This window comes from Anabas testudineus, chromosome 19 (genome assembly GCF_900324465.2).
Source record: "Anabas testudineus chromosome 19, fAnaTes1.2, whole genome shotgun sequence".
Lineage (NCBI taxonomy): Eukaryota > Metazoa > Chordata > Actinopteri > Anabantiformes > Anabantidae > Anabas > Anabas testudineus.
In genome coordinates this window covers 17,620,593-17,630,164 of record NC_046628.1, presented here as the reverse complement: position 1 = coordinate 17,630,164, position 9,572 = coordinate 17,620,593, and the positions used below count along the sequence as shown (strand labels likewise).

General features: G+C 46.7%; 3 protein-coding genes and 1 long non-coding RNA gene across 6 annotated transcripts; 2 read left to right on the top strand and 2 right to left on the bottom strand.

The window, feature by feature from the left end:
- LOC113155997 (poly [ADP-ribose] polymerase tankyrase-2-like) lies at positions 1-1,567 on the top strand. Of its 3 annotated transcripts, XM_033326809.1 has the most exons (4): positions 1-402; positions 503-631; positions 718-920; positions 1,088-1,567. In XM_033326809.1, the coding sequence occupies exons 1-4, from the start codon at positions 306-308 to the stop codon at positions 1,178-1,180; spliced, it is 522 nt and encodes a 173-aa protein (XP_033182700.1). In that variant the 5' UTR covers positions 1-305; the 3' UTR covers positions 1,181-1,567. The 3 variants fall into 3 exon arrangements, with proteins under 3 accessions (XP_033182700.1, XP_033182699.1, XP_033182701.1); XM_033326808.1 differs by having other exon boundaries at positions 1-615; positions 718-823; XM_033326810.1 differs by having other exon boundaries at positions 1-631; positions 718-823.
- An 8-nt stretch (positions 1,568-1,575) lies between these two features.
- Positions 1,576-3,102, top strand: LOC117153122. The gene is made up of 2 exons (XR_004463546.1): positions 1,576-2,116; positions 2,313-3,102. It is a non-coding gene; the product is annotated as an uncharacterized LOC117153122 (long non-coding RNA).
- Positions 3,103-3,897: 795 nt separating this feature from the next.
- LOC113156662 lies at positions 3,898-5,361 on the bottom strand. Its single transcript, XM_026351901.1, has 4 exons — positions 5,252-5,361; positions 5,104-5,165; positions 4,045-4,821; positions 3,898-3,966 (listed from the first exon to the last, which is right to left on the bottom strand). Exons 1-3 carry the CDS (start codon positions 5,359-5,361, stop codon positions 4,070-4,072), a joined length of 924 nt encoding a protein of 307 aa, XP_026207686.1. The 3' UTR covers positions 3,898-3,966; positions 4,045-4,069.
- Positions 5,362-7,719: 2,358 nt separating this feature from the next.
- On the bottom strand, positions 7,720-9,234 carry LOC113156492 (D(5)-like dopamine receptor). The gene is given in 2 exon segments (XM_026351668.1): positions 7,720-7,983; positions 7,985-9,234. Coding segments are annotated over 2 exon segments (1,386 nt in total). The 5' UTR covers positions 9,125-9,234; the 3' UTR covers positions 7,720-7,737.
- Between the last annotated feature and the right edge of the window lie 338 nt (positions 9,235-9,572).

The window sequence follows — 9,572 nt, the reverse complement described above, 5'->3', positions numbered from 1 at the left end:
TAAAAAACCTTTAGATAATGATCAATGTGTTGTTCTGTTCTGTTCTGTTCTGTTCTCATAACCGTCCACCTTCTGACTGTGACAGGTGTTTGGTAACAGGAAGAGTGTGTCTGTACAGGTGGTGCAGGAACAGCCGACCCAAAACAGGCCCGTAAATTGGAGAGAAGAGAGAACACAAATTGAATTTAATCTGTGTATTAGTTAATTACCGTCAGTTAATTAGCGTCTGCCTCTTAAAGAAAAATGTGTGTGTGTGTGTGTGTGTGTGTGTGTGTGTGCAGATCACTCTGGATGTGCTGGTGGAGATGGGTCACCACGAGCTTAAAGAAATCCGCATCAACGCCTACGGACACAGACACAAGATCATCAAAGGAGTGGAGAGGCTCGTCAGCGGGCCGCAGAGTGCGAAAATCACACTCGACATTTAAATGTCTCTTTATTTCTGCAGGAAACAAAACGTTTGTGAAACCGTGTCTAACAATGATCCGACTCTGTGCGTCAGGTCTGAACCCGTATCTGACGTTGAACACGGCCAGTGGAACCGTCTTGATTGACCTCGCAGTCGATGACAAAGAGTTCCCGGCCATGCGGCCACACTGGAGGAGTCTTCAACAGGTACAACCTGGTCAAGGTAACGTCACTCAGTGAAGGAGTACGGTGGCCATACAGGGACAAGAAGGACGTGAGGAAACCTGTTCTGACCTCTCTGTGTTTCAGATCCAAAGAGTCTGCAACAAGAAGCTGTGGGAGAGGTACACGCACCGCAGGAAGGAGGTGTCCGAAGAAAACCACAACCACTCCAACGAGCGCATGATCTTCCACGGTCAGAATACTCACAGTACTACAATATAAGAAACACCTGCAGTGGAACTTGTAGTATTTTCTGTAGCGACTGCAGAGGTCGTAGGAATGGGTGTCGAGTAAGTGAGAGAAGAATCACACAGAACAAAAAGTAAAGTCTTCAGATACTTCTTATTTATTACAGATACTTCATGTTGTAGTAGTGGTTACAGTGCACTGTACTACCAAATGCAGTACCTCTGATATTACTGTCAGTAGCATGTAGTACTGTGTGTGTTTCCTCCAGGATCTCCATTCGTCAACACCACCATCCATAAAGGTTTCAACGAGCGTCACTCCTACATCGGGGGATGTTCGGAGCGGGGATTTACTTCGCTGAGAACTCGTAGAAGAGGATCGGGATCGGAGGAGGGACGGGCTGCCCGCTGCACAAAGAACGCTCCTGCTACGTCTGCCACTGGTACACGCTGAGTACTACATAGGAATGTTCTGCTGGAAGCAGACACAGACGAACAAGTCTGAGTCGGTCAGATTTACCTGAGCACCACCTGAACGAGAGTTAATGCAGTGAGTCAGTGTGGAACCAGGCTGGCATCTGATCTAGACACACATAAGAAACCTGGTTCTACGTAGACATGGCAGAGATCAACGTTACACATCAGAACTTCTGGTTCTTAAATTCTGTTACCGGCCGTATCTTTAATGGGGAATAAACTTGAAAAGGAATTAAATCAATATCTGCGTCACGTTCTGTGCTTCATGTGTATTTTGTATCTGCAGAGTGACTCTGGGTAAATCCTTCCTACAGTTCAGCACCATGAAGATGACTCCCCGCCAGGCCACCACTCTGTTACCGGGAGGCCGAGCGTTAACAGCCTCGTCATCTACAGAGGAGAACAGGTCGTTTTTATTTTGAATTTCTATATTTTATGATGTACTGTGAAGCTGAGGCAGGACCCTGCAGGTCAGCTTTTATTTCGAAGGGCAGAGTCGTCTCCTATGGAAGAGCAGGACGACAGATAGTGTCTGTATAATGGGAGAACGCAGCTCGGGCTCAGGCGACTGCACATACTGTATAATGTCTTCTAATGAAACCAGTAGCTGTTGAGAAGTGGCACTTCTCACCTTAGAGAACCAACAGATTTCCACTCCAGCAATCAGCGGCGCTATTAGTGTGTGAAATTATATGTGGCAGTCGTCTGTAAAGCCGGAGAGCAGCGGGACTGAGAAGATGAAGAGGAGCCGGGGGCATTATAGCAGCTCTTCACTGTCATACGTCTGAAAACCTGACAGTGAGTCATCGATATGAAGCAACGTGAGTCTCTGTGACCAGGGTGGGAGAGGGTGTTCTCACCTTCAAGAAGTAGTTAGCTTAGCATCATGACTGGAAACACAGGAACAGCTGGTCCAACACTTAACTTAAAGATCTGCTCTTCTTAAGGACACTTCACAGACTCATCACAGTCTTTGTTGTTACTGAGTGTCAGTGAACGCCTCTCTGCCGCCCACAGGCCTATCCAGAGTACCTGATCACCTACTGTACCAGGTCGTGAAGCCTGAATCCTCTGCTGACTTGAAGGACGGTGAAGAAGGAACAGGAGCTCCTCCTGTCAGTTTGTTGAGCCTTTGATTTACGTACATGCACAAAGACAAACTTTATTTATACGATGTATAAAACATGTAGGTTTTTATCAGATAACTTTCTTTTATGCACTTTATTAACCACGGTGTCATGTTGCGATGTGATTTTGTTCCGTATCATCCGCTGATCTCAGGATGTGTCAGGTTCATCACACCGCTGTTACGGTGACAGACGCAGCCCGTTCAGAGGCCGGCGGCTTCACTCTGAACACGACAAATTTCTTTTCTTGTGAGTTTGTCTCCTGTCGTCTGTAACCTGATGTTAATGGGCTCTAATGAGAACCTTTGGTGCCCTATTGCATGGTTCCTGTGATGCTGACTGACTGCAGGTTCCTTGTTTTGCCCCTTTTTTCATGCAGACTGGTACGAAACCTGCAGCTAAACATCAACTCCAAACTGAGTTAAAAAACTAAAGGTCCAAAGTGTTAATGTTTACAGCACTGATCCGTTACATGATACAGAAAGAAATTTATTTTAAAATATATTGAACCATGAAGTGCATTAGATGTTTGACAACATTCACTAATTGTGATCTGTGGATTGATATTTGATGGTGAAGCAGGGTACTGTATAAAATCTTAGTTCAGATTTGTGAATCAGTTCTTGGCTGCAACACTACTTTTCTGGTGCAGACAGAACAAATAAATGACTTCATAATGATCCTGTGTGTGATCCTCGTTTGTCTTGCTGTTAAAACTGGACAAGCAGGTCAACAGTGGAGTTAACATGCTGCTGCTTTTTAGCTCTGACATCAGCTAATAATCACCACATACAGCAGCAAAGACTTCAACATACAGGAGTTCCTGTCCTTCAGTAATTCAGCAGCAGTTACTTCAAAGGTTAATTATCATGTTCTACAAGGAGAAAATCAGAATCATCCACTTCTTTTTTCTGAGAATTTAGATTTGAAGTGTTCATTTAGCACAAAGACATGAATGAGTGAGGACACTCTGGATCCTTTCTGTCAGACAGTCAACTTGATTCCTGCCTGATCTGCATTTTGATGAACCAACTAAAGCCTCCTCTGGGTCGAGGGCTGCCTCACGAGCGTCTCTCCAGACATCCAGTCACAAATCTGCTGCTTTGAAGAGTCAGTATCCTGCGTCCTGTTGGATAAGACTGACTAGAACTTAACAAAAAAAAAAAAAAAAAAGGATTATTTACAATATAAGCGACTAATGCTCAGATTTTCTGTAGTTAGACACGTCTCCTGATTTTTACAGGCCCTCCGCAGCACGTGTTGAACACTGTTGAGCATTTAGCAGCTACAGAGAGATGTTTCCATCTGGAGCAAGAGGTTAAACTGGACTCATGATTCTAAAGGAGGACGCTGCTCAGCTGGGAAATATCAGCCAAAGCTAAATTAATGGGCCCAGCTACATTAAAGAGCACTGATGAGGGGCCATAGTTCGACCAGGTCAAAGGTCAGGATGAGAAAGAACAGGAGGAGGAGTTTGTTTCATTACTTTTATTAAACACTCAGCATGTCAGTGGTTCCAGAATCGTTGAAGACGTCACAAACGTCTGCAAAACAAGAAGAATAAAGGCGTCATGGTTGAACTCATACTGTTCTGATAGTTTCCACTTTAACTTGCACTTTACCTCAGACTTTTCTCTCTTCTGAGAACTACTTGCTCGGTGCTTTGTGTTCTGTGTTGTAATGGACTCTAGATCCTGGGGAGCCGGCTCTCGGCACTTTGACAGGTGACAAAGACAGAGGAAGGGATATTTTGCCGAGATGGGATGACATCCAATTATAAGACAAGGCATCAGCTCTCTCTGCAGGCTGCTCAACCCCAGAAGGCGACCCTGAGGTAAACTGGTCTCCACGAGGAGAAGGTCTGTCCCAAAACCTGGATGCAGTAGTGAAAGTGTGAGGATAAGAAACATCCCAGAAGGCTGCAGCAGCAACATCCGAGGCTGCAGGGTAAAAAGCAGGTCCATTCCAAAACACCAGAGCTGGGTAACAAGGAACAGTTTTATCCCCAGAACTGAAGGCTGCAGGAGGGCTGGTATAAAGAGGTGGACCACCGAAGCTGAAGGGTTGAGGCTCATACGGAGCAGCTCCGGGGGTGCCCATGTGCCCAGCTGGACCGATGGGATACGTAAGGGGAAGTGGTGCATCACTGTGAACAGGACTGGGTGCTGGCCCGTCTGAGCCCACGTTTGGATTTTCACCTGTGCTAGAAACCAGCTGGTGCTGCACTGCAGGACTGTCAAACCTGTTCAGGTCATCACGACTTTGCCATCCAGTCAAATCCACCAGACTGCGTGGGGACAGGGCTCCAGTGGGAGGGCCGGCCTGAGGGTGACCTCCAGCAGGTGGCTCACTGTTGGAGGACTGATGATGATGATGCCTAGTGTAGGGATACACGTAGTCTGGACAAGACGAGAGTTTAGATGTGAAAACATCAGCATCAAGTGTCTGATCTTCTAATACTAGTAGGAATAGTACGAGTTAAAGCTAGAAATGAGCCTTCTGAGAACGTGCTGCCGTGTTTTTACTCTGAGAAAAGTTTGTGTCTGTATATATATAGAGAACAGTCAGTGTGAGTCAGATGTTATTAACAGAGGTAGAAAACACACTGAACAGACTCCTGAACATGTGATGGTTCTTAAAATAAAAACTAAAAGTGACTTTTTCCTTAAACTTTAACTTACTTGATCTTGTAAGTGGAAAAGAAGCAGCCCTGCTCAGCAGCAGCAGACAGGCCCAAGAAATCCTGCAGAACAACAATAGAAAGGTTGAGTTGAAGCTTTTACTGGATTAAACTAACTGGAATCATTAAGTGGAAACAAACCCATTCACCTCACGACACGCCCCAGCTCCATGACCACCTCCAACAGCAGCAGCTGATCCTCTGCAGCCTGCTGGTGGTTTACACCTGTGGCTGCTCTGGTCTTATACTGCTGCTCCATGTGGCGTCTGTGCTAATTACACTCATTAATGACACCTGGAGCTCAGTGGTGGTTTGTTCAAAGTAGAGATGAGTACAAAGAACTCTGAATTATCAGTCAAAGTCCTGTTTACTGAGTTAAATGTTATCACTTAGATTAATTAGACAAATAAAGTAATGAAGACACAGACGGGTTGTGTTGGTGTCACGGTCTCTGGACTTCCTGCCTGTTCCCCCTCTCCTTATATGGTCCCCTTCCTGTTCTCTGCCTTAATCCACTTTGACCCTGTCACCTGTCGTCACTCTCACCTCCCACCTGACACCTCCCTGTTTTCTCCACGGCCCTCTTTGTAGCCCGGCTTACCTTCAGCTCCTGTGAGTCCAGAGTCTGTCAGCACTCACACTCCCCTGTGAATCATCAGTGAACTCTGCTGAACATCTTCACTTATATGAATGTCGTCTTTTCCTGACGGAGGTTTGGTTTGAAACAATAGTGAGACAATAAATTACAGCGTATAAAGATGTTTTAGAATAGAACCTGAATAACCCCCCCCCAGTCTGAAGCTGCCATCCTACAGCAAACCCTCGCTAAAAGCTGCTGAGCTGGAGCGACTTCACAGGGCTGTGAAACAATCGCAGCCTTCTCCACAAGATGAAAGTGGGGTGACCTTTGACCTCGCCGCAGCAATGCTTGTCCAAGTAGAACAAAAGCTTCAAAAGGCGAGAAGTTCTTCCTGAACTCCACTCGGACTGATCTATGTGATACTGTCAGTCCATCCACCTGAGGTCGCGTCAGAGCAGGTGGCTGTCGACAGACTGCAGAACTCCCAGTGGGTCAGACGGCAGCAGCGTGAACTAATTTAACGTCCTTGACTTTCTTTCCTTCGTCCTTTTCCCTTCTCCGTCCTTCTCTGTCTCTGTCTGGCCTGAAGCTGAATGTTAATCAGCTCTGCTGTCTCCTCTTGAACAGAGTTTCTACTGGATCCTACTTTTTCCCCTATCGGAGCTTGTAGCCAGTCCTGGTCCTCCAGGGACACTATCATACTCGGTTCCAACCAGAATTTGTCCTTTAGGAATTTCGATATCTGTAAAATTTCATTTAATATTGACGATATGTCACACTTTAGTCTTTTGGATTCATCCTCTGTGGACCCTGAATGTACGAATGTTCATAGCCCCCCATCCACCCAGCGTCTCGCTTTATGTTACTGTTTTTATGAGTTGCTGAGCTCCAAATTGGCCGTCGATCCTCTGTTTCCTAGCAACAGCTGTATATAAACAACCATTGGCTTTAATTTGGCATTTGTGGAGCACTGCTGAACAATAACCAGTAGATGAAACCTTGAAGCATGAAGAACCCTTGAAAAGGACGTTTGAAATAACCCAACAACCTTAAACGAGACACAAACACTCGAAGCATCGTGTCTGATCTCTGGTCATTATTTTATTTTGGCTCCACAGAGATGGACGAGCAGCGCAAACAACCTGCAATTAGCTGAAGGGGCAATTAAACCCTAAAGGTAATGATGTAATAGGTATTAATTATCCTTCATTTAACATATCAAAGGCAGGATCAGTGAGAGCTGCAGAACAATGACTGATTTACTCCGTCACCGTAAAAACATCAAACAGTGTTGGTTGAAAATGTCGTTGACCTGCAGCAGTTTTCAATATAACTGGATTTTACTGTTGTTGACACCCAGACATCCAATAATAATACTGTGTTCACACCTTACATACTGTTTTGAATCCAATACTATTCATTTGAATTATTTGACATCCCGCTTTGAATGTCACATCAGGGATTGGTAAAGTTTTATAGTTCAACTGTTTTATTAAACAGAAACATGAAAAAGCAACAGTTATCAAATAAATACAAAGGAGTAAAATTAAAAATACACTTAATCCATCTGAATGAACTGAAGTAACAGAAGATAGAAATACTTTAAAACTGCATTTACACCAGACAGGTGAGTACCTGCGTTCACCTTCCTCCACTGTTTGTCATTATTTTATAAAAGTGTTCTTCTCATTTTTGGTTTGTTGGAGCTCCTGGTGACACAGAACTCCACTGTTAAAAACGGACTTTCTGCTGATGCTGATTCGGATCAATAAACATTTCCCTAAAATATTAGTGTGACTTGAAAAATCAGTTTTCTTATACAATAAACTCACAGCATGAGATTTATTAAAATCCAGTAAATGATCCTGGTTCCAACCTGGTATGAACCAAAGAGGAGACAGAAACTGGACTTTCCTGGACCCACATTTTACTTTGTAGTCAGAATATACCTGATCTTTAGTACTTTACAGAGAACTGATGAACACGGTTGAACCAGGGCTGCAGTTCAGTAATGTTCAAGAAATGAGTGTTGATTGCTTCCGGGCTCCAGTGGTCTCACAGGTCCTGGGTTTGACCTGGAATAACGTAACAGTCTGTGGACGAGCTGAACGGCATCATGTCCAGAGAAATCTCCGCCTCGCACTCGTACTGCAGCATGGCGGGAAGCAGTAAGTTCCTGTGGTTCCGGGATTCATCTGAAATGAAAGAAGCTTTGTCAAAGTTCTGCTCCAGGTCTCCGCCCGGGTGAGGCGGCGGCGGTGGTGGTGCTATGCAGGTGGCGAGTCTCTGCGCGCAGGGGCCCCGGCATGGCGCAGGCTTCCTTCTGCATGGTGGTGTCGTGGTGATAAGACACGAGCTCGTTGCTGAAGTCCACCGTCTCCACCGTGGAGGTGGAGCAGTATTTATTACAGCCCAGGATGGTGGAGAACGCCTTCCTGAAGTCCGCGTTGAAGGCGTAGATGACCGGGTTCAGGGACGAGTTGGCCCAGCCGAACCACACGAAGATGCTGAAGGTGGTGTCGCTGACGCACGGAGGCTCTCCGGCTTTGTCCAGGTCGCAGAAAGGTACCACGCAGTTCAGGACGAAGAACGGCAGCCAGCAGAACACGAACACCCCCATGATGATAGACAGCGTCTTCAGAACCTTCGTTTCTCTTTTGAAAGATGTTTTCAGGGAGCTTTCGTCGTGCGTCGACGCGCTGTGCCGGTGGTTTTGCGCGCGGGTTCCGGCCGCTCGCTCCAAAGACGAAATCCGTCTGATCTGGGTCTGCGCGATGCGGAAAATGCGCGTGTACGTTCCCACCATAATCACTACGGGGATGTAGAAGCTGATGAGGGACGAGGAGATGGCGTAGGTCCGGTTCAGGCTGGCGTTGCAGTCGTCCGGATAGCCCGCTGTGGAGGTTTCCGCGCGGTGCCAGTTGAGCTGCACCGGGATGAAGGAGATGAGGATGGAGAGGGTCCAGGCCACCCCGATCATCAGGAAGGCGAACCTGCGCGTCATCTTGCGCTCGTACTTGAACGGGCTGGAGATGGCCCAGTAGCGGTCCATGCTGATGATGCACAGGTTGAGGATGGACGCGGTGGAGCACATGATGTCGAAAGCGACCCAGGTGTCGCAGAAGCGGCCGAAGAGCCAGATCCCGGCGACCTCCGACACCGCCCTCCAGGGCATCACCAGCACCGCCACGAACAGATCGGACACCGCCAGAGAGATCACGAACGCGTTGGTGACTTTGGAGCGCAGGTGGCGGAATTTGATGACCGCGGCGCACACCAGCGTGTTCCCCAGCAGGGTGGACACGATCAGCGCGCACAGGACGCAGCCGGTCAGCGCTCGGAGGCTGAGCCCTCCACCCGGCCCGGGGCTGTCCGCTCCCGCTCTGACCACCTGGTGCTGGTCCTGGTGGTGGTTTTGGGTCTTATTATAGAAGATCTCCATGGATTTACAGAGTCAGTCCTTATCTCTCTCCTCATGACTCGATCCTGTCTTCAGCATCACCTGCTGCGAGTCTCAGCTCCGAACTCCTCAAAACCATCAGTGACAGATTCCTGCAGGAGACAGAAGAGGCTGCAGATGACGACCCTCAGCGTCCCTCTCCTGTCTCTAACTTAGTCAGCCTCGGATCTTTACAGCCAAAAATCCAATGATTTATGAGACTGTTTGAGTTTAATTATGTATCAATACATCTTTCAAATGATAACTTATTACACATCACACAGACTTATGGACATGAAACGGGGGTTAACTTTCTAGAGAAGGAGACATTTCTGAGTCAAACATCTAAAATATCAACTTTAACAATTCTGTGGAAAAACGTTTAATGTGACTTGTTGGAGTTTGAGACACTGCAACAGCTCAAAAAGTTACAGGTATACAGACTGTGGTC

Coding starts and splice junctions, on each gene's coding strand:
- LOC113155997 (XM_033326808.1), top strand. CDS start 244: ATGTGTGTGTGTGTGTGTGTGTGTGTGTGTGTGTGCAGATCACTCTGG. Junction 616..717: donor ACTGGAGGAGTCTTCAACAG/GTACAACCTGGT, acceptor TCTGTGTTTCAG/ATCCAAAGAGTCTGCAACAA. Junction 824..1,087: donor CGAGCGCATGATCTTCCACG/GTCAGAATACTC, acceptor TGTTTCCTCCAG/GATCTCCATTCGTCAACACC.
- LOC113156662 (XM_026351901.1), bottom strand. CDS start 5,361: ATGGAGCAGCAGTATAAGACCAGAGCAGCCACAGGTGTAAACCACCAG. Junction 5,166..5,251: donor GAGCTGGGGCGTGTCGTGAG/GTGAATGGGTTT, acceptor GTTGTTCTGCAG/GATTTCTTGGGCCTGTCTGC. Junction 4,822..5,103: donor TTTTCCACTTACAAGATCAA/GTAAGTTAAAGT, acceptor CGTCTTGTCCAG/ACTACGTGTATCCCTACACT.